The sequence below is a fragment of the Oryzias latipes genome, chromosome 2, assembly GCF_053564925.1.
Source record: "Oryzias latipes strain Hd-rR chromosome 2, Olatipes_Hd-rR_3.1".
Classification (NCBI taxonomy): domain Eukaryota; kingdom Metazoa; phylum Chordata; class Actinopteri; order Beloniformes; family Adrianichthyidae; genus Oryzias; species Oryzias latipes.
Genome location: NC_136238.1, coordinates 42,578,831 through 42,601,963, shown reverse-complemented (window position 1 = coordinate 42,601,963; position 23,133 = coordinate 42,578,831). Strand labels below are relative to the sequence as shown.

Below are 23,133 nucleotides of genomic sequence, written 5' to 3'. Positions count from 1 at the left end.
ATGAGTTGGTATTAATTTTTAAGGAAGTCCCTCCTCTTAGTTGCTTCAGAAACCCTCCGGTCTGGTCTGTAGAACGTTTCCTCAGTCAGAACCTTCTGGAACAACCAATTCTTTTTCAGGTACTTCCTGTCTTCAGGTCTTTTTGAAAACCTCCAACAGTCCTCATTTCTGTTAGTTATTGTCTATTTGTCTATAATCTAGTTATTGTCTATTTGACCACAGTTCCTTCATTTTTGGTTTTATAGTTTCATTCTTTCTAAGTTCTCCGTTTCAAAACATCCAACAACCTGAAATGGAACCAGGAGGAGGAACGACGTTGAGGTTCTACCAGCTGGTTCCAGGTACATGTGGAGCAGGGCTGTCAGAAACACAGATCCATCCATCATCCAACTCTTTCTCTTTTAAAATCATTTAGAGATGTTTATTTATTTATTGTTTGAATTTTAATTATTTTTTTTCTAAAAGGTTTAAGTAAAAATCATTTAAACTTGAACATTTTTTAGGTTCAGTTTATTGGATTTCTTTTTAATTCTATAAAAATTCACTTCAGAATGTTTGAGTTTTATTTTCAAAAATTGAAATTCAGATGATTTAAATGTTACTTTATTTCATTTAAACTAGGTATTACATTTTTTTTAACTATTTTATCTTAAGTTCACCTTCTGTTAATATTTGATCAAAAATAACTTCTGATTGTTTGAATTGTATTTTATTTTATTGAAAAGGAGGAAGTGGGAGCTTTTATTTTCTAAATCAGACTCTTAAACTTTTCATACTTCTACTAAAATAAAATAAAAACATGTAAACTTAAAAAAAGGGGAGACAATTCGTGTAACGATAACAGTTTCTACCAAAAAAGTTTCTTTATTTACTTTTCTTGTTGTAATGGTTGAATTGGAAAAAAAACTCGCTTGTTTTACATAAATAGAATCTTTATTTGTCTTTGAATAAAGTTTTTACACTGATATGAACAAACAACCTTCACTGGGATCTCTCCGGTCAGTGGGCGGAGCCTGGACAAACGGGACGATGTACCGCCTGAACGGCGTCCTCTGGCAGCATGATCTCCTCCACAGAAAGTTTCTGTCTAGAACGGCGAAACCAAATCCAGGTTCTGAGGGGTTTTTCAGCTCTCTCTAGAGTTCCTGAAAATCTCCTGAACCGCTGAGGGTTCTGGGTCACGGGACGGATCCGGCTCGGCTTGGCAGACGCCCATCAGAACCCAGCGTCCACTGAAGTTCTGGGTCAGCTCAGCTCTGCCCCCTGTTGGTCAGAACCGCTGCTTCTCCACACGTTCATGGATCTAAAGCTAAACAAGGGTGATGGGGAATGTGTGGCTCCGCCCTCCCCCGCAGAACCCAGAGAACCGAGCCGCGCCCTCCTCGCCACCATGATTACGTGGAGAAGAGCGGACCGGTGGAGGCGGCGGTGAAGACCGGGCCGGTGTAGAGTCCCGGTCCATCGGCGGACACCTTGGAGGACGACAGGAAACGCTTAGATTGGGTTCTCAGAGACAGGAAGTGCTTGAAGCTCGCAGAACCAGAAACGGTTCCGTTTGTGATGTTCTTTGAAAAAAACGTGTTTGTTGGATCCGTTTTAGAAAAGAGCAGCAGGTGAGGAAAACAAACACGCCTTCCTCTCAGCACCCATGACTTTAGGTCATCGAACCCACAACCCGATCCGTTCAGCGCCTTGTCAGAAAGAGACTCACCACAGAAAACGCAGCTACCACCACAGGAGAAAAGAGCACTTTTTTCTGTTGGCTTTTATTTTGAAAATCTCCTGGGGGGTCCTTACCTCGCCCAGAGCCTGCAGGGCCACGGTGGCGGCCATGGCCTTGGCGTGCTTCTTGTTGGGACTGGCAGTCTGAGGCTGGAAGTCCACGCCGTCTACGGTGACCTGAGAGGGTCAAACGAGGTTCACAGCAAATGAAGATTTTACTTCAGATTCTTTGACTTTGATCCAATTTACTATAAGTGGAAATTATTATTATTTTTTTATTTAGGTTCAGTTTCTTTATATTTTATTTTTTAAAAAAATATTTAGAATTTCTTTTTATGACATTTATGACATACTTTATTTTCTTAAAAGTTAAATTTAAACGTTTTTAGGTTCAGGTTCTTAGAATTTTATTTATTTTATAGGAAAAAAATCTACAGAAAGTTTGAATTTGATTCCATCTTCTTTCTTTTTTTAATTAATGTTTCTTTTCTTTTTATTCATTATCCTTTTATTCTTTAATTATTTTTCTTTAAGTACACATTTTTTAAACTTTCTTTCACTTCGGGTTCACTTTTTGTTGTGTTTATTTTGTATTAATTTACCATTTTTTTATTTTCATAATGTACAGAAATAAAAAGAGTCACTTCCTGTTCGTTTAAGACAACAGAATCTTCAAAAGAACAGTCAAACATGGAGGTAGTAGTGTGATGGTGTGGGGCCGTCACTGTTGCTTCTACATTCACTAGAAAAATGTTTACGGTTAAATTGGCACTAATTATCTTTTCGTGAATTTGTTTATTGGATTGATTTAGTTTTCCTTCCTTTTATTTTAGATGATCTGAATTGAGAGCTTTTATTTTGAAAGTCAAATATTACAAAAGTAGCTAAAAAAGTGAAACCATAAAAACGAATTGTGGGAATAATTTGCATTTTGAGCAGGAAAGGGTCCCGCCAAAATGCTGAACGTATGCATAAATAACTGAAATTGTTCTTTGCCGTCAGAAGGTCCCACCTTGAACAGGAAGTTCTTGCGGTGGTCCGGCCCGCTGTGGTGAACCAAGACGAAGTCCGGCTGCACGATTCTCCGTTTGTTACACAACTCGATGAGAGCCGACACCGGATGCTTCCCTAGAAAACACAACGGCAGAGTGAGCGGGAAAGAAGGGATGAAGCCCCCCCCCCCCAGTCACATGGTACAGTCCAAACCCTGGCTGAAGCCCCCCCCCCCCCCCACAGTGCCCCTTTAAAAACCCAGAGCAGATGCTGAGATGCTCTTTGCTCTGCTGTGATCCAAAGGTTAAAACTTTGCCTTATTTTTATTTATTTTTATTTTTATGTTTTTTTGGGTTGTACCATTTCATTCCAATTCCAGTTTTTTGGGAAGACTCAGTCCATGACCAAAAAGGTCTGAAACCAATAAAAAACTTTATTTATATCCATCTGTTAGTGAGGTCATGTGACCGTAACTGTTTTTATTAACCAATAGGATTACAGGAAAACTGTTTTGGTTCAGTCTAACCGATGGATGATTGTGTTTTTGTTACCCATCAGGTCCTTGGTAACCACCAGCCCCCCCGTCTGCTTCTGAGGTTTCTCTCCTTCAGCAACCAGACCTGAAACAGGAAAAAAGCTTTTATTTTGGCGGTACAGACAAAGCGACGCCGCCCGTTCGCCGGCTCTGACCTTTCCGGTCCACCTTGAAGTCAATGACGATCGGGTCCACGGTGCCCTCGCGGTTCCTTCCCAGACCCTCTCCGGTTTTCCAGCCCATCTTCCTCATCAGGAACTCGCCCACGCCGCCAGACACCGGCGCGGCCCGGAGGAACTGGTCCTGAACGGCGCCGGCAGGAGAAAACAGACGTAAAAACAAACAAGACACCGTTTTTTGATATTTTCACTTTGAATCCAGGAGAGCTTTTGAGCTTTTGCTGCTTCCAGCTGTTGATCTGATGCGTCACCATGGCAACAGGTGTCTCTGGTTGTTCAGGGAGCAGCATTAATGTCATCTGAAGAGTCCAAGAAGAGGAGGTGGCCGCAGCGGCGTCGTCATGGGAGAGCAGCTCAGACAAAGATGGGAACTGTGGAGAACCGCTGCGGGTTCTCATGGCAGAGGAACCTAAATCCACAGGGTGGTGAGACGGATCCCTGCCAAAATCCTTACTCCTCTGCGGGAGTCTGAGTCTGAGAAGACAGTTCCTTCTTCTGTCAGGACAGGAATTTAGGTCCAACCCCTCCTGTGGTTCTTCTGCTCTGGTCAGAATCTTTTTTTGAAAGTCCAGAAAAAAAACTTCACACTCAGACACCCCAAAGGGGTCAGAAGCCTCTGAGACAATGGGGGACCGCCCCTTTGATGCAAAAAGGGAGGGCCCACAACCCCAATGGGTTGAGAGATGTTACCCCAGCGGATTAAAATAATCCAGATCAAAGGCCAGGTCTCCAGACGATACACAAGGAAAGGCTCGCCACCCTAAAACACTTGAGCCTGAGAGGGGAAGGCCCACAACCAGGGACTAACCTCCATCTTAATGTCTAAGACTGATAGAAGAGGTCCACATTCAGAAACTCACTAAGGGTTGAGAAACCTGAGGTAATGGGGGACCACCCCCCTGAGGCAAAGGGGGGAGGGCCCACAAGCCCAGCACCAGAGACCGAGCTCCATCTAGTTGAGAAAGCGGCTCCAACGTGGTCCATTTCACAAGCCAAATCTCCAGACAACCAACCAGAACCTTTATGCCAGTGGTTTTACAACACTGCAGAGAATCTGGCCAGAAGGGGGACTGCCAAGCATCAGGGAGCGGGTCCTGCTCCATCCTTCCTCCAGTCTTCAAAGAGGTGCCGTCCCGACCAGGATGGTCTGTAATTCCTCTGCTGGCCTTTCAGGCCCTTACTTTAACCAACAAGTAGGAGGTCGTAGATGTCGTGATGTCTTCCTGAATCGCATGTTTTGAAGCCCAGAACTCAAGAACCACTGATGCTTATAGAAGATCCAGTTAAGTTGTCCTTTACTGGATCATCTAGAAAAAGGATCTACTGGCTTCGTGAAGACAATATGGCTGCTGAGGTGGTCCATCCTTTCATCTCTGCTCATATCGCTGCTGCCCTCTGAAGGTCCAACAACCTTTAATCCGGCTGACTAAAGCCCCGCCTCCAAGGAGAATAGCGTGAGTGAGAGTTCAGTACAGACTTATAAAGCGGCCATCCAGAACCGAGGTCATTACACATGCAAGAATGAAAGTGTGAAGAATGAAAAGCAGAGAACACGGAGGGTTACTCAGGCGCGCGGCGACGTCTTTACCTTCTTCAGCCACGCCTGAGGTCCACTGCTGGACAGCTCCTCAGAGCTGAGGACCTGGGCCCCCGTGGATCCGGTGAAGAGACCCGGAACGCTGCTGGATTGGGCCCATGCATCCATCTGTCAGAACACAACTCAATCTGAGCATGTGCAGACCCAGACGTCCTGATTACCGCAAGGCTTAACTGAAACCTCACATTTCTCACCGTTTACTGACCTGAGATTGACTTTTCTGATCTGCTACCGTCACACCGGGCGTGCGACGCGCGTTTAGCAGTTGACTTTGGCACTGAACCGTCGCTGCCTGATACCAGCGCACGTCCGCCGCCTACAGTTGGAAGAGGCTTGGCGTGAAATGTCCAAGAGGTGCAAACCGCCAAGCTTTTTGCATTCCGACGTAGACGGAATGCAAAACGTAGACTACCCGAACAAAGACTTGCGTTTGGGTACAAATCGCAATTATTAATATCTTCGGTCAGCGCTTCCGTGAACGAAAAAGGTTGCCGTGCAACCGTCACGACCAAGTCCGAGTTCCCGATTGGTCAAAGTTCAACCTGGTTTAATGTTTAGTACGTAAAGCCTGAAAGTGTTCGTACAAAACTTTCATAAATACGCAAGAGTTCTGAACGCAAAACTCGCATTTACACAGACTTTTCACTGGAAGCAATGGCTTGAACGCAGCGCGGTGTGAACGTAGCTTTAGTCGAACTGTGGACCAGAATGTGACCATAAACGCATCACATATAGAGGGGAGCGGACGACACTGTAAAACACTTTTAGGTATCAGAAATACCTGAAGGTCGTGGTGTCAGCGACCTTAGAATAACTCTGGTGGTCACATGATAGTTATTTATGCACAACTATCGCAGCATGTTGTGTTTGAACACGTAGGATTTGGATAGCATAAGCGACAAAATCTTTAGCTCTGTTCCTGACATACAGGGATTTCTTCAATTTCTCAGAATCCTTTGATGAAGTTCTACTCTACAGAGTTTGGGATTTTGCACATTTTTTCTCTGCTTTGATCTGCTTAAATAAGCTAATGTAGGGAATTCACGTGTTTTAGTTTAAACACTTCATCTGTGATCTGCGTTTTATTCTGAAAATATTATCGGCTAATGTGACGTAAACTTGCATCAGAGTAAAACGTTTCAGAATTTCCAGTAGCGACTTGAGTATAGTCCGGTAGACCCTCTGTGTGTCTAACGTTTCTGGAACTCTGGCTGCAGATGCAAAAACTAAAAAGAGAGAAAACACAGGTGCGCCTCCAGCGCCTGGGCGGGTGGGAGTGTCCTACCTGCTCCTGAGCCCGGCTCAGCATGCACATGGCGCTGATGTCGTTGGGGTTCTCGGCCAGCCTCTTCTGAGCCTTTATCCTCTCGGCTACAGCCTGAGTGATGTCGACTGGCTGCAGAAGGATGGTGGGGGTGGGGGGTGGGGGGATGCCAGTCATTTGAGTGAGGAAAAACTAAAGGTCAGGCTGTCATACTTCAAGCTGCTTCCATAAATCGCTCAGATTTCTTGTGTGTGTGATAATCCAGTGTTGGAGGAGAATACTAATCATTTGTTTGTGTGGTTTCCATGCTGGAGGGGAGAATGCCGGCTGAGGGGAGCGGGCGGGGGCTCCCGTCACCCGGGGTCCTCCAGAGGACGGAAAATGTTCCGGTGAGGCGACGAGTCAAACCACACAAATCATAAACTCATCCCTGTTCCATAGAAGTTAGGTCCTCCAAATTGTTTAAATGCAAAAAATGCAACAAAAAATAAGGGGGCGGGGGGTGGGGGCATTTTAGACTATGACTTCAGGAATTAAAAACGTTTATTTTAAATTGTCAGGAATTTGACAAGAACCAACAGTCAGCACTTTTAAAGCCTTATTTGTGCAGGTCAGCAACAAAAAAGTGACTTCCTGTTAAGTTCAGGGGTCTGCAAACTTTCACGTTAAAAGAGCCATTTAGGTCAGTTTCTTACGGACCAAAACCCAGCTAGAGTAAAAAGCGTTACTGTTGAGAAAATTAAACTTAATTCATGTTTATGTGACCATTAAGCCATTCATTTAGAAAATGTGGCTTTGAAATATGTACAATAGTATATCAATGTTACATTTTTCCTATTTATAACTTTTTTATTTTACTCTTAACAGCAGCAAATACAAGTTCCTTTCAAAATAAAATGTTGCCATGCAACATGCAGATTTACTTCAATTAAAAAAGGGAGGAAAGTCAAAGATACTATTTTCTACCATTATAACTTTGGTGCACCTTCATCCTATTGATGAGCATGACAACATTAAAATATCAACTCTTTGTTAGCTAAAGCTAGGAACTAAACGGTTTTAGCAACTACTTTAGTCAAATTTGATCAATTTTGAATGATGATAAACTTTTAAGAAAAGCAGGAAATAAAATGTTTTTTTTACGTCAATTTCATTTTTGTAGTTCACCATTGAGCTAGTTTTAGCGACCATTCTGGCCAAATGTGATCGTTTTAGTTGACTAGCTTCAACTTTTAGCACCATTTCTTTTTTTAATATCAACTTTTCATTTTTCTAGTTTACCATTAAGCTAGTTTTAGCTACCACTTTAGCCAGATTTATTCATTTTTACCATTAAGCTAGTTTTAGCTACCACTTTAGCCAGATTTATTCATTTTTACCATTAAGCTAGTTTTAGCTACCACTTTAGCCAGATTTATTCATTTTTACCATTAAGCTAGTTTTAGCTACCACTTTAGCCAGATTTATTCATTTTTACCATTAAGCTAGTTTTAGCTACCACTTTAGCCAGATTTATTCATTTTTACCATTAAGCTAGTTTTAGCTACCACTTTAGCCAGATTTATTCATTTTTACCATTAAGCTAGTTTTAGCAACCATTTTAGTCAAATGTAACAATTTTAAGTGACTAGCTCCAACTTTTAGCAACATTCCTTTTTAATATATCTAACTTTTCATTTTTCTAGTTTATCATTAAGCTAGTTTTAGCAAACACTTAAGCCCAATTGAATCGTTTTAAGTGATTAGCTTCAACTTTTAGCAACATTTTTTTTTAAATCAATGTCTTTTTTTAGCTAACTAGGTGCTAAGCTAGTAACAACAGTTTAAAGCTATGATTTCTAACCACATTTTATTACTAAAGGTTATTCACAAATGCAAGAAATACATTTTAGTAATTTTTTTTTGTATCAAATGTTCAGTTATGGGTTGGCAAACGTCAATACGCTCACCAGAAACTACTCTCTGGTTTCATTTAAGTCTTGAAATATTAGAAGCAGGTATAACACACATCCATAATGAAGGAACTTTTTAATAAAACTGCAGACAGGATGATAATTTGAGCCTGATATGCGCGCCGTAGACGTGATATCAAAGTTATACATCAGTGGTTCAAAGGTCCGTTACACATACCTAGAAGGGTCGTGGAAAAACACAAATTAATGTATGCATCTCGCAAAAAACAAACAAAAAAACACTAAATTGTGTAAAATTTACGTAACAATTGTGTATAAACTACGTAAAATACACGTAAACTGCGTAATTGTCAACCGACCAAAAATTCTGAACAGCTTTATACCAAATTCATGTATAGACCCGTTGGGCTGAAACCCTCGACGGACATCTGTGTACATCGAGGAATGACAAACGCCATTAACACCTACGAGTTATCGAAGATGGATCACGAAAGGCCGACATTTCTTAGCGCAAAAACGCTCAAAACCAACGCGCCGGCAGTGGGACACGGCCTTTTAGAGAATGGAATTGGCTGCCATCCCATCGGAGCACAAACGTCGACCAAAAATGACGTTTGGATGTTTCACTACATCTGTACATTTAAGCGTTTTCTTTACAGATGTTTGCAATAATCCCACAGATTATTTTACTTTGGACTGATCTGGTTCTTCTTTTCTTCATCTCCTGATCTTTTTGTTCCCTGTAGCTGCAGCAGTAGATTTGTTCGGTTTGTATTTTTGGTTGACGTCGGTTCCACTTTTCCTCAGTTTGAACCACAAATGTCAAACCCTTAATCTGGACTTCGGCAGACCATCATTAGGGGTTTTAATCTCTGCGTTAAAGATCCTCAAAGACGAGTGGATTTGAGGCTCCTGCTCATTTTCCCAGATGAGGTGGGTCATTCGTTTTTTCGGCTCACCTGTGCAGGTATCTCAGGAAACACGCTGTCGCTCTCCACGCTTCTTGCTGCCTGCTCGGCGTCCGGTGGCACGGCGGCCGGATCTCCCGGCGTTGAGGAGGACTTCACCGGTGGAACATTTCCCGGGGGCTTTTTGGGGGCAGCTGTGGCTTTTTCGGTCTTTCGCTCCACTTCAACCCACTCTCCATAGGCGCTCAGCCCGTCCCCCTCCTGGTAGGAGAAGAGCAAAAATGGTCTCTAAACGACGAGTAGGGGGTTCGATCAGATTTTAAAGTTTCATCAAACAAGTTTCAGCTAAAAAAATGGGGAGACACTGGTCGTTTTATGCCCCAACTGGAAAGAAAAGTCCTCATTCCAGCAGGAAAAGCCATCCCTTCAAAATAAAGTCCTGCAGAGTCAAACCCTACAGTCACGAGTTTTCACCACAGACAACATTGTCACTTCTCACTAAGGTTTAAAACTCCCGAATTTAAAAAATAAAAGCAGGAAAATTCAAAAATATTTCATAATAGAAGCATGGCCTAAACCTATAGCTGTTTTTTCTTGACCATTTTTATAGAATGAAATTCATTGATTTATCTACACATTGAAGGTAAATAAATGGTTGTTTCTGTTTTTGTCAGAGACAAACAGACCAATATGTGCCGGAAAAGAATACGTTTCAATGGAATTGTATGGTTCCAAATCCAAAACTTGAAAGGATTCAGTCCAATGGTTTCTTTCACCGCTCCCCTGCAGGAGAAAACTAAGCTAAAATCTGCCCCCTGCTGGACAGTTTCAGTCCTGCAGCCACTTCAACTGTGAGTAAACCTTCTAAGCTTCTGCTGTTAGTGGAACGCCTCTTGAAGCAACTGATTTATGTCCCAAAAAAACAGCCACAGGCGTCCAACACCTGCAGTTTGAAACACATGTGTTGCTAGGTTGTTAGCTTAACCCTTGTGCTATCCTAGGCACTTTAACATTGGGAGTTGGGTCATCTAGACCGTGCGCTGCTTTTTTCTTCAATGATTTGTGATCTTCACTGGTGTCCATGGATTACATGAAATCTTTCCACCTTTATCCACCTTTGTCATGGTAGGAAGAACTCATCAATGGTCATCTTGACCCCATAGGATAGCACAAGGGTTAAATCCACCCCTAAACCTCATGGATGTAAATAAACGAAGCTAAAATCCACCTTCCATGACTGAATTTGAGTAAAAATCCTTGGTTGTGAGGCAGATTCCATCCCACAATGACTAGGAATTTGTCAAAGTGCATAATCCGATCTCACCGTTTAAGTGTAATGTGGGTAACTCTGGCCCTCCAAGCCTGGAGTTGCCCATTCCTGGGTTAGCGTGTTTGTCTGTTTGGTTGGATCGTTTGCGTTCACTCTGGAGTGACGATCAATTATTGCCACAAATGTTGTGGGCGTCGCCACTTTTTTCCCCAAGCAGGATCGTAGGCCGGCTCAAGGAGTTGTTACCAACTTTGCAGATGATGTGATGGTGTTCCCATCATCATTGAAGGAAGTCAGAAACCCCGCTCCCCCATTTTTCCAGCTATCAGCCAAGCATGACCGGAGACACCAAATGTTTATCCAAACCTTCTTTCGATGTTGGGACCCTGAAGACACCGGGAACTCTTTGGCCATTCCTGCATCGCTGCGTACCGTAGGACGAAGTGTGGCGTTCTGAAGGTAGAGGGGAAAAAACTAAGGTATTCAAGTCAAAACACTAAAATAACACACTTGGCGTGCTTCTGCTGGACGTTACGTTAATGTTGATGTTGATGACTTTTTGCTCTCGAATTGCTGCCAGAGGTTTGGTTTCGTCCTCTTCGTCAGAGACGTGGGGCACCGCGACCGGCAGCTCCCCGGAGCTGTCCACGATCATCCTGCATTTCTGCAAACAGATAACAAAAAGACGAGATTCAACCTCTGATGAAAAAGAGGGTCGTCTGCCAGAATTACATTTAAAAAATGGACCAACAGAAAAGCTTTTTCGCAGTCGTCCTCGCCGTTCATTCCTCTGACAGCAGCACTTATAGGAGCAACCGGAAACAGTCGGATCTGTTGAGTTTCTGCCTGCTGGCTTCTGCGCCACTTCCTGGTTTTGCTTCAGTCTCTTTGCTCCAAAACCAGATCAGGGCTTAGAAATGAGCCCCAAAGTCCTTTATTTATCACTTAATTAGGAGAAAGTAAAAACGTTTTTATTCCTACTTTGTCTTTTGTTCCTAGCCTGGTTCCTGATGGAACAAATCTAGATAAGACTCCCAAACCACTAAGGAAGTCAAATATCTTCAATTTTTTCAGTGTTCCCTAGCTCACCAAATAAAAACGTGGCAAAGCCGTTCCGCTGGTGAAGCAGTTCATTTTTACCACCAAGGTGGGGATTGGAGCACAAACCAAAGTTCAGATTCTGCGACTTTTGCAGGAACTCGGACTGCAGCAGGAACGCAACACTCCCGCTTTGTGTATTTCACCAGACTCGTGACCCCGCCTACAACCACCTCTAGGTCTACGTCGGGCTTCTGCGTTTGAAGCTCTGGTGTTCCCACGTAGCTACACAAGTTTTTACGTACGAAACGCTTGGCACATTGAGAGTTAAAGCAGAATGAACTTTGATCAATCGGGGACTTGGATTTGGTCGTGACGTAGGGATGGCGTCCTTTTTAGCTTGTGCAAAGTCACCTGGCTGGTGTGAACGTGAGTTTCCTTCTCTTTTGTCCTTTTAAGGACCCAGTATGATGAAAATTGTGTTTTTTGGTAGATTGACACAATAAATCGCAGATTTAACTTCATCACAACACCAGCCTGTGCGATGCATGTTTAGCAAAAGACGGCGTAAACTGCGATAAATGGTTACCTTACAGGTTTACACACATGCTAAACAATCACATGGTAGATTGAAGTAAGAAGCTAATCAAGTGGATCCCTTTACGCATTTGACCAATCATTTGATCGCCCTTCCCGATGACTCGTAGACGAGAGTCATTTGGCGAATGACTTGTTGACTGAATTGTTTTCTGTTTTTCGTGTCGATGTATCGCAAGTTACATTTTGATCGCAATACTGATCACTGACATCACAGATCGCTGTCATCGTGCAGCTTTAGTTTTTGGCATTTTTAACGTGTTCTCGTGGGATTTTCCTAATGGTAGAGGACAAGCTGTAAAGTGTGTAAACAGAGAGCTCTCAGCAACAGTAGTCCCGCCCAGAAAACGACGTGTTGGCAGAGGTTGGCTAAAAATGGTAAAATCCTAAAGGACCAAAATAGATCCATAGATGATCGGAGTGGGACAAGAAGTCGCTTTGCCGGACAGGAATTGACGCTTTTCATCCATTCAATGGATAAAAGTGTCGGTTTTCTTGGTCATTCTTACGTCTGTAAACTCCTTGATGCTTAGGGTGTTCGCCTGCTTTGCCACTTTCTTCTTTGCCTCCTCCAAAGCGGCGGCGGCGCACTGGCCCGGCCCCAACATCTGCGGCCTGTTGGCGATGGACTGCAGCGACAGCAGGGACGACAGCGTCCCCATGTTGGACAGGGCGGCCGTCACCGTGGCTTCAGGAGACAACAGAGCAGGTCAGATGGTCAGGTGGGAGCGCTGTTAAAGAAGCGAAGGAGGCGAAGGAGGCGGGTACCTGCCGTCATGCTGGCCATGGCGGCGTTCATGGCCACGCTGGGCAGAGTCAGAGGGAGCGCCGTGGTCCTCAGGCTGGCGGGGACCGGCATCCCGGCCTTCACACACATGGCGGCGGCGTTGGCTTTAGCAATTTCTAACAACTGCTCCTTATCTGGGGAAGCAGAAACACAAACATCGTGAGTTTAAAATGGAAATGGATGAAATTCTATCCAAACAACGAATGTGGAAAATTCTGACATGGAGAAGACGTGTTACTCCTCTGAACATGACGTCACAGAAGGTCTGGTTTCATTAAATCCTTGTTAGAAAGTTCTAGATAGACATCAGTAGAACCTTCCCTGTTTGTTTTTCAAAGCTAACCCACATAAAAGCAGTTCATGTAGCCTGATATTAAAATTCCCCTTTCCAACACATTTCCTGCTGAGTTCAAGTTTTAATAAAAACAGTTTGTATTCCTCAACAAACCAATATCCTGTTTATGCCACTTTTTTCTTTTTTTTATACATTTCATTGGCCTCGTGAATGGCATAAATACAAATTTCCCAGGAAGGCAATTTTTGGAAAATTGACAGCTCTGCATTCGTTGTACAGCATAATAGTCTCTCTGTTGCCGTAGCAACCAGCTTCACCCTCGAGTGTGTAGATTGACCGAATTTGATTGTAAAGACTGCAGTTTTCCTTCACTTGTATGTTAAATTTGGGTTTATGTAGATATTTAAAATGTTTTTTCTCTCTCTTCGCAAACATTTAAAAGGACTTTGGTCAGCCCTGCGGTCTGCCCTTTGATCTGTCCTGTGGTCTGCCCTTTGATCTGTCCTGTAGTCTGCCCTTTGATCTGTCCTGTGGTCGGCCCTTTGATCTGTCCCGTGGTCTGCCCTTTGATCTGTACCGTGGTCTGCCCTTTGATCTGTCCTGTGGTCAGACCGGTCTGCCCTTTGATTTGCCCTTTGATCTGTCATGTGGTCTGCCCTTTGATCTGTCCTGTAGTCTGCCCTTTGATCTGTCCTGTGGTCTGCCCTTTGATCTGTCCTGTGGTCTGCCCTTTGATCTGTCCTGTAGTCTGCCCTTTGATCTGTCCAGTGGTCTGCCCTTTGATCTGTCCAGTGGTCTGCCCTTTGATCTGTCCCGTGGTCTGCCCTTTGATCTGTCCTGTAGTCTGCCCTTTGATCTGTCCAGTGGTCTGCCCTTTGATCTGTCCTGTGGTCTGCCCTTTGATCTGTCCTGTAGTCTGCCCTTTGATCTGTCCAGTGGTCTGCCCTTTGATCTGTCCAGTGGTCTGCCCTTTGATCTGTCCTGTGGTCTGCCCTTTGATCTGTCCTGTGGTCTGCCCTTTGATCTGTCCTGTAGTCTGCCCTTTGATCTGTCCAGTGGTCTGCCCTTTGATCTGTCCCGTGGTCTGCCCTTTGATCTGTCCCGTGGTCTGCCCTTTGATCTATCCTGTGGTCAGCCCTGCGGTCTGCCATTTGATCTGTACTGTGGTCTGCCCTTTGTTTTTTCTTGTGGTCTGCCCTTTTATCTGTCCAGTGGTCTGTCCTTTGATCTGTCCAGGCGTCTGCCCTTTGATCTGTCCTGTAGTATGCCCTTTGATATGTCCTGTAGTCTGCCCTTAGATCTGTCCTGTGGTCTGCCCTTTGATCTGTCCCGTGGTCTGCCCTTTGATCTGTCCCGTGGTCTGCCCTTTGATCTGTACCGTGGTCTGCCCTTTGATCTGTCCTGTGGTCAGCCCTGCGGTCTGCCCTTTGATTTGCCCTTTGATCTGTCATGTGGTCTGCCCTTTGATCTGTCCTGTAGTCTGCCCTTTGATCTGCCTGTGGTCTGCCCTTTGATCTGTCCTGTGGCCTGCCCCGTGATCTGTCCTGTGGTCTGCCCTTTGATCTGTCCCGTGGTCTGCCCTTTGATCTGTCCCGTGGTCTGCCCTTTGATCTATCCTGTGGTCAGCCCTGCGGTCTGCCCTTTGATCTGTACTGTGGTCTGCCCTTTGTTTTTTCTTGTGGTCTGCCCTTTTATCTGTCCAGTGGTCTGTCCTTTGATCTGTCCAGGCGTCTGCCCTTTGATCTGTCCTGTAGTATGCCCTTTGATATGTCCTGTAGTCTGCCCTTAGATCTGTCCTGTGGTCTGCCCTTTGTTTTTTCTTGTGGTCTGCCCTTTTATCTGTCCAGTGGTCTGTCCTTTGATCTGTCCAGGCGTCTGCCCTTTGATCTGTCCTGTAGTATGCCCTTTGATATGTCCTGTAGTCTGCCCTTAGATCTGTCCTGTGGTCTGCCCTTTGATCTGTCCCGTGGTCTGCCCTTTGATCTGTCCCGTGGTCTGCCCTTTGATCTGTACCGTGGTCTGCCCTTTGATCTGTCCTGTGGTCAGCCCTGCGGTCTGCCCTTTGATTTGCCCTTTGATCTGTCATGTGGTCTGCCCTTTGATCTGTCCTGTAGTCTGCCCTTTGATCTGCCTGTGGTCTGCCCTTTGATCTGTCCTGTGGCCTGCCCCGTGATCTGTCCTGTGGTCTGCCCTTTGATCTGTCCCGTGGTCTGCCCTTTGATCTGTCCCGTGGTCTGCCCTTTGATCTATCCTGTGGTCAGCCCTGCGGTCTGCCCTTTGATCTGTACTGTGGTCTGCCCTTTGTTTTTTCTTGTGGTCTGCCCTTTTATCTGTCCAGTGGTCTGTCCTTTGATCTGTCCAGGCGTCTGCCCTTTGATCTGTCCTGTAGTATGCCCTTTGATATGTCCTGTAGTCTGCCCTTAGATCTGTCCTGTGGTCTGCCCTTTGATCTGCCTGTGGTCTGCCCTTTGATCTGTCCTGTGGTCTGCCCTTTGATCTGTCCCGTGGTCTGCCCTTTGATCTATCCTGTGGTCAGCCCTGCGGTCTGCCCTTTGATCTGTCCTGTAGTCTGCCCTTTGATCTATCCTGTGGCCTGCCCTTTGATCTGTCCTGTGGTCAGCCCTGCGGTCTGCCCTTTGATTTGCCCTTTGATCTGTCATGTGGTCTGCCCTTTGATCTGTCCTGTAGTCTGCCCTTTGATCTGCCTGTGGTCTGCCCTTTGATCTGTCCTGCGGTCTGCCCTTTGATCTGTCCTGTGGTCTGCCCTTTGATCTGCCTGTGGTCTGCCCTTTGATCTGTCCTGTGGTCTGCCCTTTGATCTGTCCTGTGGTCTGCCCTTTGATCTGTCGTGCGGTCTGCCCTTTGATCTGTCCTGCGGTCTGCCCTTTGATCTGTCCAGTGGTCTGCCCTTTGATCTGTCCTGTGGTCTGCCCTTTGATCTGTCCTGTGGTCTGCCCTTTGATCTGTCCTGCGGTCTGCCCTTTGATCTGTCCTGCGGTCTGCCCTTTGATCTGTCCTGTGGTCTGCCCTTTGATCTGCCCTTTGATCTGTCCTGTGGTCTGCCCTTTGATCTGTCCTGCGGTCTGCCCTTTGATCTGTCCTGTGGTCTGCCCCGTGATCTGTCCTGTGGTCTGCCCTTTGATCTATCCTGCGGGCTGCCCTTTGATCTGTCCTGTGGTCTGCCCTTTGATCTGCCTGTGGTCTGCCCTTTGATCTGTCCTGTAGTCTGCCCTTTGATCTGTCTAGTGGTCTGCCCTTTGATCTGTCCTGTGGTCTGTCCTGTAGTCTGCCCTTTGATCTATCCTGTGGCCTGCCCTTTGATCTGTCCTGTGGTCTGCCCTTTGATCTGTCCCGTGGTCTGCCCTTTGATCTGTACCGTGGTCTGCCCTTTGATCTGTACTGTGGTCTGCCCTTTGATCTGTCCTGTGGTCAGCCCTGCGGTCTGCCCTTTGATCTGTCCTGTGGTCTGCCCTTTGATCTGTCCAGTGGTCTGCCCTTTGATCTGTCCAGTGGTCTGCCCTTTGATCTGTCCCGTGGTCTGCCCTTTGATCTGTCCTGTGGTCTGCCCTTTGATCTGTCCAGTGGTCTGCCCTTTGATCTGTCCTGTGGTCTGCCCTTTGATCTGTCATGCAATCTAAAAAGGAAGGTTTTAGTCCGTCAAAGATAAACCGATAGAGGATTTTTCTACATCTAAATCAAACGCTTCTATTAATTAATAGTCTCACTTTCATAAAAGAAGCATTTGTTTTATATGAAAATTAATCAAATGTCTGATTTATATTAGTACTAAAGACGCTGAGCAGAGCTATGAAATGATAAAAGCAATAAAATCTTTGACAGAAAAATTAAGACGATCAAATCCTTCGACAGTCGTTATTATGGAAATCCTTCTGCAGTATTCCTGCGTTTACCAACAGCAAACTTTTTAAAATCTTTTGTGTTAAATATGCCCTTGGATGTGGGAGTGGCCTTCAAACAGCTCAGAAAACTTCGAGAGGTTCTGACCCAGCTCACTGATCCGCTTGGGGCTCTTGCTGCAACTCCGTTCCTTGTGCGCAGGGGACCTGTTTCTCCGGAGGATGACCACGGGGGAGCGACTCGGCTCGCGTTTCCAGCGGTCCCTCTGGCTATAGCCGACCCTCCGCCGACTGCGTGAGCGCGAACGCCGCCTCCGTTCCGCTGACCTGCTCACACATCGAGGGGGTCAAGTCACTGAAATGATGGGAAACGTGGGTGTAGAACCTGTCCAGGACAGGCCAAAGGCCATCTAGGACCTGTCCAGGTCTGGACAAATGTTTTTTTTTCTTTTTTAGAATTTAGGACAAATAAACAACATACTGTACTATAACATGAAGTACTGATGTTAAATCAAATCTATTCCTGGTATGAAAATAATCAAAGATCAGGAAACAGAAGAAGTGAGCAACTGTTTCCTCTACTACCTGGATCTGGACCTCCTTTTCCCTGATGGACTCTTGGATCTGGACCTCCTCCTGACAGATGGACTCCTGGATCTGGACCTCCTCTTGGATCTCTTCCTGCTCCCTCTGCGGGGCGACCTGGATTTTTTGTGCCTCTTTGAAGTTCCTCCTTCGCTGCTCCTCTGTGGAGACCGGTTCCTCCTCTTCTTGGTTTGACGCTTGGCGGCGCTAGAACTGGACCTGGAGCTCTCAGGCGGTCTGGACTGAAGGGCCTCTGGCTCAGGAGCCCGTTCTGAGTCTGACCACCAAGAAGGAGACACAAATTCCCCCTTAAACAGTTTCTCTAACCGCCATGTTGGACTCAACTTCTCATTTAGGATGTTCTCAAGGCTTGTAATGGTTAATGAGTCATGTGACCACATAAGTCATGTGACCGCACAAATGTGAAAGAACAGGAAAGAACGTAGAAGAACAGGAAAGAAGGTGAAAGAACAGGAAATAAATGGGGGAAAAATGTAAAAAAACCATGAAAGAACAGAAAAAGAATGTAAAAGAACAGGAAAGAATGTGAAAGAAAATGAAAGAAGGTGAAAGAACAAGAAAGAACGTAAAAGAACAGGAGAGTCATGTGACCGCGTAAGTCATACACTGCGAGTCCCACCTTGCTTTTCTGTTTCTTTCTCCACCGCCGGCAGCTCTGCGGTTCTCCTCCCAGAACCCTCCTCTTCTGCTCCTTTGGCGTTCTCGTGAGCAGGCGGGAGCTGCTCGAGGCTCGCGGAGGAACCCTGGAGGTCCTGTTCCTTCCTCTTCTCAGAGGAGCTGGAGGTAGGTGGAGGCAGAGAGCATGAAACGCAGTTGGATCGCTCAGATCCAAAAGAGGGCGGTCTCCACGCTCACCTAGAGCCGGTCAGGTGACACTCTGGCCCGGACCGGGAGCCACTTCTGGACCGAGGCTCTGGAGTCCTTTTCCGGGAGCAGGACAGGACCTGAGGACAGATGCTGGCTGGAGAACGGGAGCTCCGCCCAACGCGTTCCTCGCTCCGTTTGCCTTTGCTGAAGCTATCCTGAAAGAAACCAAACATTTCTTCCGTTGGGAGATTTTGGCTTGGTTCTGGTTCCTTCAAAGAACACCAGGGATGTTAGTCCGGACTCTGATTGCCTTCCAGGACTTCAACGACATCCTTTTATGAAAGTCTATCAGAGGTAAGTGGAGGTTCTCCAACCCAAAACAACCATTAAAGAACACTAGATGAAAGAAAGTGAAGAAATCTCTGTGCGTCTGGGACGACACTTCACAGGAATGTTTGGCTCCTCAGATGGGGCACGGTGGCATCAACACTTCTTTTTTACTCTTTGTTTGCACCTTTAAGCTCCCATGCGACTCAAACACATGACCCCGCTTACTGATACCACAAAGGGGCGGAGCTTACTTCTCTCTCTGCTACTGCTGAAAGACTTCAAATCTGAAAAATGAACCGCGGCTGTTTTTGTTAGCTGCATACGTTTACTCAACCGAAAAGCCGAATGAATCCGGTTGATTTGGAGAGTTTGGTTAAAGTTAGCTAGTAACCGTTTGCGTCTTTTGCCCGATGCTAAAAAAGTTGTGAAAACGCCATCCGTCCACTTTTGGCTGTCAGGTTAAAGCGGAACAATTTTACGATTCTTTGATGACGATCCATGTCGCTGAAATTGGAGCGTCTAAAAATCAAACAAACATCTCAGGCTTAACCGTCCAAAGCAAGTGAATCCTGTTTTTCTTTCAGTTTCCGTCTGTGTGGATTTCTGAACCACTAATGGAACCTGTAACTAAAAGCTGGGACTCTGCAGTTTTACCTGTTTAGGGATTATATCAGGCAGCGCCACTGCTAAACTCCGCCCTTTTTCAAAAGCCTCCTGCTTCAGCGCCAATTCAGAATCGGAATCAGACGAGCTGTCGCTGCCTCTCTTCTTTTTCTTCTTCTTCTTCCGCGTGGAGTGCTGCTTGCGGCGTGAAGACTTGCCGCCATGATCCTCACCTGGACAGAGAGAGGGGAAGGTATTATGGCCGAGACCCCGCCCACAAGCGGGTCTAAAGAACAATCTCCACCCGCCAACAAACGACGCTCTTTCAGCTTTGACAGAAATAAAAAGCATCGGAACCATTCTAATACCATCCAGCTGGATGGGATCCAGAGGGTCTGGTTTTTACCCAAAACCAGATCCTGATGTTCAGAGCATGAAACTGTTTGAGTGGAAACCGCCCACAGATTCTGAAACGGTACACAAACTTAAACCAGAGCTTAATTTAAAGGCTGAAGGGGCTTTCTAAAGAAACAAAAGAACAGGAAAGAACGTAAAAGAACATGAAAGAAACGGAAAGAAAAAACATGAAATAAGATGAAAAAATGTTAAAGAACGTTAAAGAACATTAAAGAACATGAAAGAATGTGAAAAGAATGTAAAAGAACAGGAAAGAACGTAAAGGAACATGAAAGAAACGGAAAGAAAAAACATGAAATAAGATGAAAAAATGTTAAAGAACGTTAAAGAACATAAAAGAACATGAAAGAATGTGAAAAGAATGTAAAACAACAGGAGAGAACGTAAAATAATGTAAAAGAACATGAAAGAAATGGAAAGAAAAAACATGAAAGAACATGAAAGAATGTAAAAAGAATAGGTAATAACATAAAAGAACGTAAAAGAACAGGATGGAGACGTAAAAGAACATGAAAGAATATGAAAGAATGTAAAAGAACTTAAAAGAACAGGAAAGAATCTGACAGAAAAAAGGAAGGCACGTAAAATAATGTGAGACAATACAAAAGCACGTGAAAGAACAAAAGAACAGGAAAGGACATAAAAGAAAGTGAGAGAACTTGAAAGAAAACAAAGGAAATAAAAGAATGTGAAACACTGAAAGAACATGATAGAACTTGATAGCACATTAAAGAACTTGTAAGAACGTGAAAGGAGGGTGAAATAATGTGAAGGCACATGACAGAACATGAAAGAAAATAAATGGGGAAAAAAGGACCAGTAAGTGAGAGAACAGGAAAGAACGTGACCGGACAAGAACGCACAAGAAAGCATACAAAAGAACACAAGAAATAGAATATAAAAGCATGTAAAATGATGTGACAGAACATGAAAGAAGGTGAAAGAACAAACTGAAGTTGAAATGAAATCTTTGCTGAAAGTTTCATTCACTAAACTAGCTTTGGTATAAAACAGACAGAAAACTGATCAAATCTGACGTTTGGACTGGGCTTCACGTTTAGGTTTCATTCGTTCTTCCAGAAGTCAAAAGAAGGGAAACCCTTCAGGTGTTTCCGTAACAACGTTTCATGATGGTTTCCTACCTGCTTCCTTTTTTTCAGACGACGATGTCAGTTTCCTGTGAAAAAAGGAAACTGCAGTTTAATGTCCCAACGACCACGGAGAACTCAGACGTCAACCGTTCAGAAAAACGGGACGATGGTCCAGAAAGGAACCTTTCAGTTTGGAACCGCACCTGTTCCTCTCCGGGTCGGTTCCAGACTCTGAACTGCTCCGCTCCCCCCGGTTCTTCTTCTTCTTTTTCTTGCTCCTGTGTTTCTTGTGCTTCTTCTGTTTCTTTGGGGGGGAACTCTGCTGCTCTGGGGCCAGGGGGGCCCCGTCGGCCTTGGCCCCTTCGCCGTCGCCCCTGTTGCCCTCTTCTGTACCGCTGCTGGACACAGAAAAGGAGAACCTCAGATGAACAGGATGAAGAGGAGAGCATCCTCCAAAGGGATGGAGCTGCTCCAGCATCCAATCAGCAGATCAAATCAGTGTTCATGATTGCATCTATACCGGAATAAAGGCTAATCATTGTTAGAACTACCCATCATGCTAGCATAAAATAGTACTGCTGTCTCCCTCATTTAGAAATAATACATATGGTTTTATTTGCACTTTGGGGCTATATTTTTCTTAAATATCATGTCTGGTTTTTCTGCATCTTTCCGCGGGTCCAAACTTGATCGAACCGGTCCGGACATCGCTTAACGGCACCGGGGTCGCTTTGAAAGAGTAAACATGCCGCTACAGCTAGCTTCTCGGCTGAAGCCTGTTAGCGGCAGCGAGCATGCGCAGTTCCGTTCCAAACGCTTGATCCTAAAGCTCGAACGGGTAAAGACAAAAGTGACGTACGCGGGGTCTTCGCTTTGATCCTCAATTTCTCTGATCTTTTTCAAAATAAAATCCTGGAAGATTTGCTCTATGTTGGCCGCCATGGTTTTGTGTGCGTCACTTTTAAAATGTCCGGGCGGAAACAAGAACGCTCTCTGACCTCAGAGACGTCCGTTCCATTGAGTTATATCACAAGAGGAGACACGCCCGCTTGGAAAGCCTGGCGGACGGTGGCGGAGTGTGAAGCCATCTTGGTGAGGTCGATGGCGCCCACATGACAATGATTTCTATAGCTTTTGGTGGCATCTAAGTAGCTTTTATATAATTCATATATATTTCTATTTCTATATATTTTTACATATATATAAATATATATAAGAGAAACCGGCAGCCTTAAAAGCTCAAACTTTAATGAAAAATGCATAATTGCAGGACTTCTTACAAATAAAAATTATAACAAAGAATTTTAAAATTAATTTTTAAACATGTAGAAGTTTTAGACCACTTTGATATGTAATTTAAATTATTTATAAAACACCAACAATAAGTCAATACTAAGTCAATCATAATAAATAAAAATATATAAATAAGTCAATTATAATAAAAAATGAAAACAATTAATCAATAATAAGTCAATGATAATAAATAATAAGTCAACAATAAATAAAAAGTTAACAGATTTACCCTTAGAAAAATATATATAGATTTACCTACTGATTCATGTGAGTGATAAGTTTGTGTAACACTGATGGTATGGTGTCGGGTTTCAACCAGTCTTATAAAAATGTGTTTCCACAAATGTTCTGAACATAGCCAGACTGTATTACTAGTTGGTACCACAGTGATCCATCTGGGTTAGCTCTTTTTATTGCTAAGGCCCACTTTTTCCTTAAGTTTGAATCCATTGAAACCTGCAAGAAAAGTTCAGTCACTGAGTCAGGAATGTAGAAATCTATATAACTATATTAGCCTAGTCCTTGTATACTGTATAAGTTTAACACAAAGTTTACATTTATGTCGACAGCAAATTATATGTATAATGCAGCATGTTGATAATAGCCCAACAGCATCATGCATGTCAACATGTGTTCTTTTAAAAAAACACTTATACTATTACTTATGCCCCTGCAGCTTTAAAAAAAAAAAAAGACTTAACTGTCAAACGTTATGCGTTCCTCCTTCATGGACTAATTTCTTCGATTTTGGCAGTTGAAACTTGCACAATGAACTGGCATTTTGTCAAAAAATGTGTTCACATGCATGCACTGCAGCAGTGACTTGACCTCACCAAGATGGCGGTGCTCTCCTCCCATGAGGAACTACGTGATGTCTCCTCTAGCGATAGAACTCATTGGTCCGTTCCTTTTTTTGTTTTATTAGAGCGTGAAAAAAATATACCGGGGTGTACAAATCCTTCACAATTCTGATAAAATTTTAAAAATACTTTAATTTTTGTTGTTTGTTTTTAATCACAAGAAAACTGACC

General features: G+C 44.3%; 1 protein-coding gene across 3 annotated transcripts; it reads right to left on the bottom strand.

Annotated features, from left to right (window-relative positions):
* Window positions 1-911: 911 nt before the first annotated feature.
* sonb (SON DNA and RNA binding protein b) lies at window positions 912-21,821 on the bottom strand. 3 transcript variants are annotated; one of them, XM_023961478.2, is made up of 21 exons: window positions 21,669-21,821; window positions 21,013-21,207; window positions 20,861-20,895; window positions 19,353-19,534; window positions 18,417-18,583; window positions 18,181-18,338; window positions 17,541-17,817; window positions 17,104-17,282; window positions 12,785-12,937; window positions 12,526-12,704; window positions 10,917-11,045; window positions 10,748-10,834; window positions 9,163-9,372; window positions 6,312-6,422; window positions 5,232-5,342; window positions 5,018-5,134; window positions 3,406-3,553; window positions 3,267-3,335; window positions 2,735-2,850; window positions 1,798-1,899; window positions 912-1,472 (listed from the first exon to the last, which is right to left on the bottom strand). In XM_023961478.2, exons 1-21 carry the CDS (start codon window positions 21,749-21,751, stop codon window positions 1,395-1,397), a joined length of 2,886 nt encoding a protein of 961 aa, XP_023817246.1. In that variant the 5' UTR covers window positions 21,752-21,821; the 3' UTR covers window positions 912-1,394. The 3 variants fall into 3 exon arrangements, with proteins under 3 accessions (XP_023817246.1, XP_023817247.1, XP_023817250.1); XM_023961479.2 differs by having other exon boundaries at window positions 21,013-21,204; window positions 21,669-21,814; XM_023961482.2 differs by lacking the exon at window positions 5,232-5,342.
* Window positions 21,822-23,133: the final 1,312 nt, after the last annotated feature.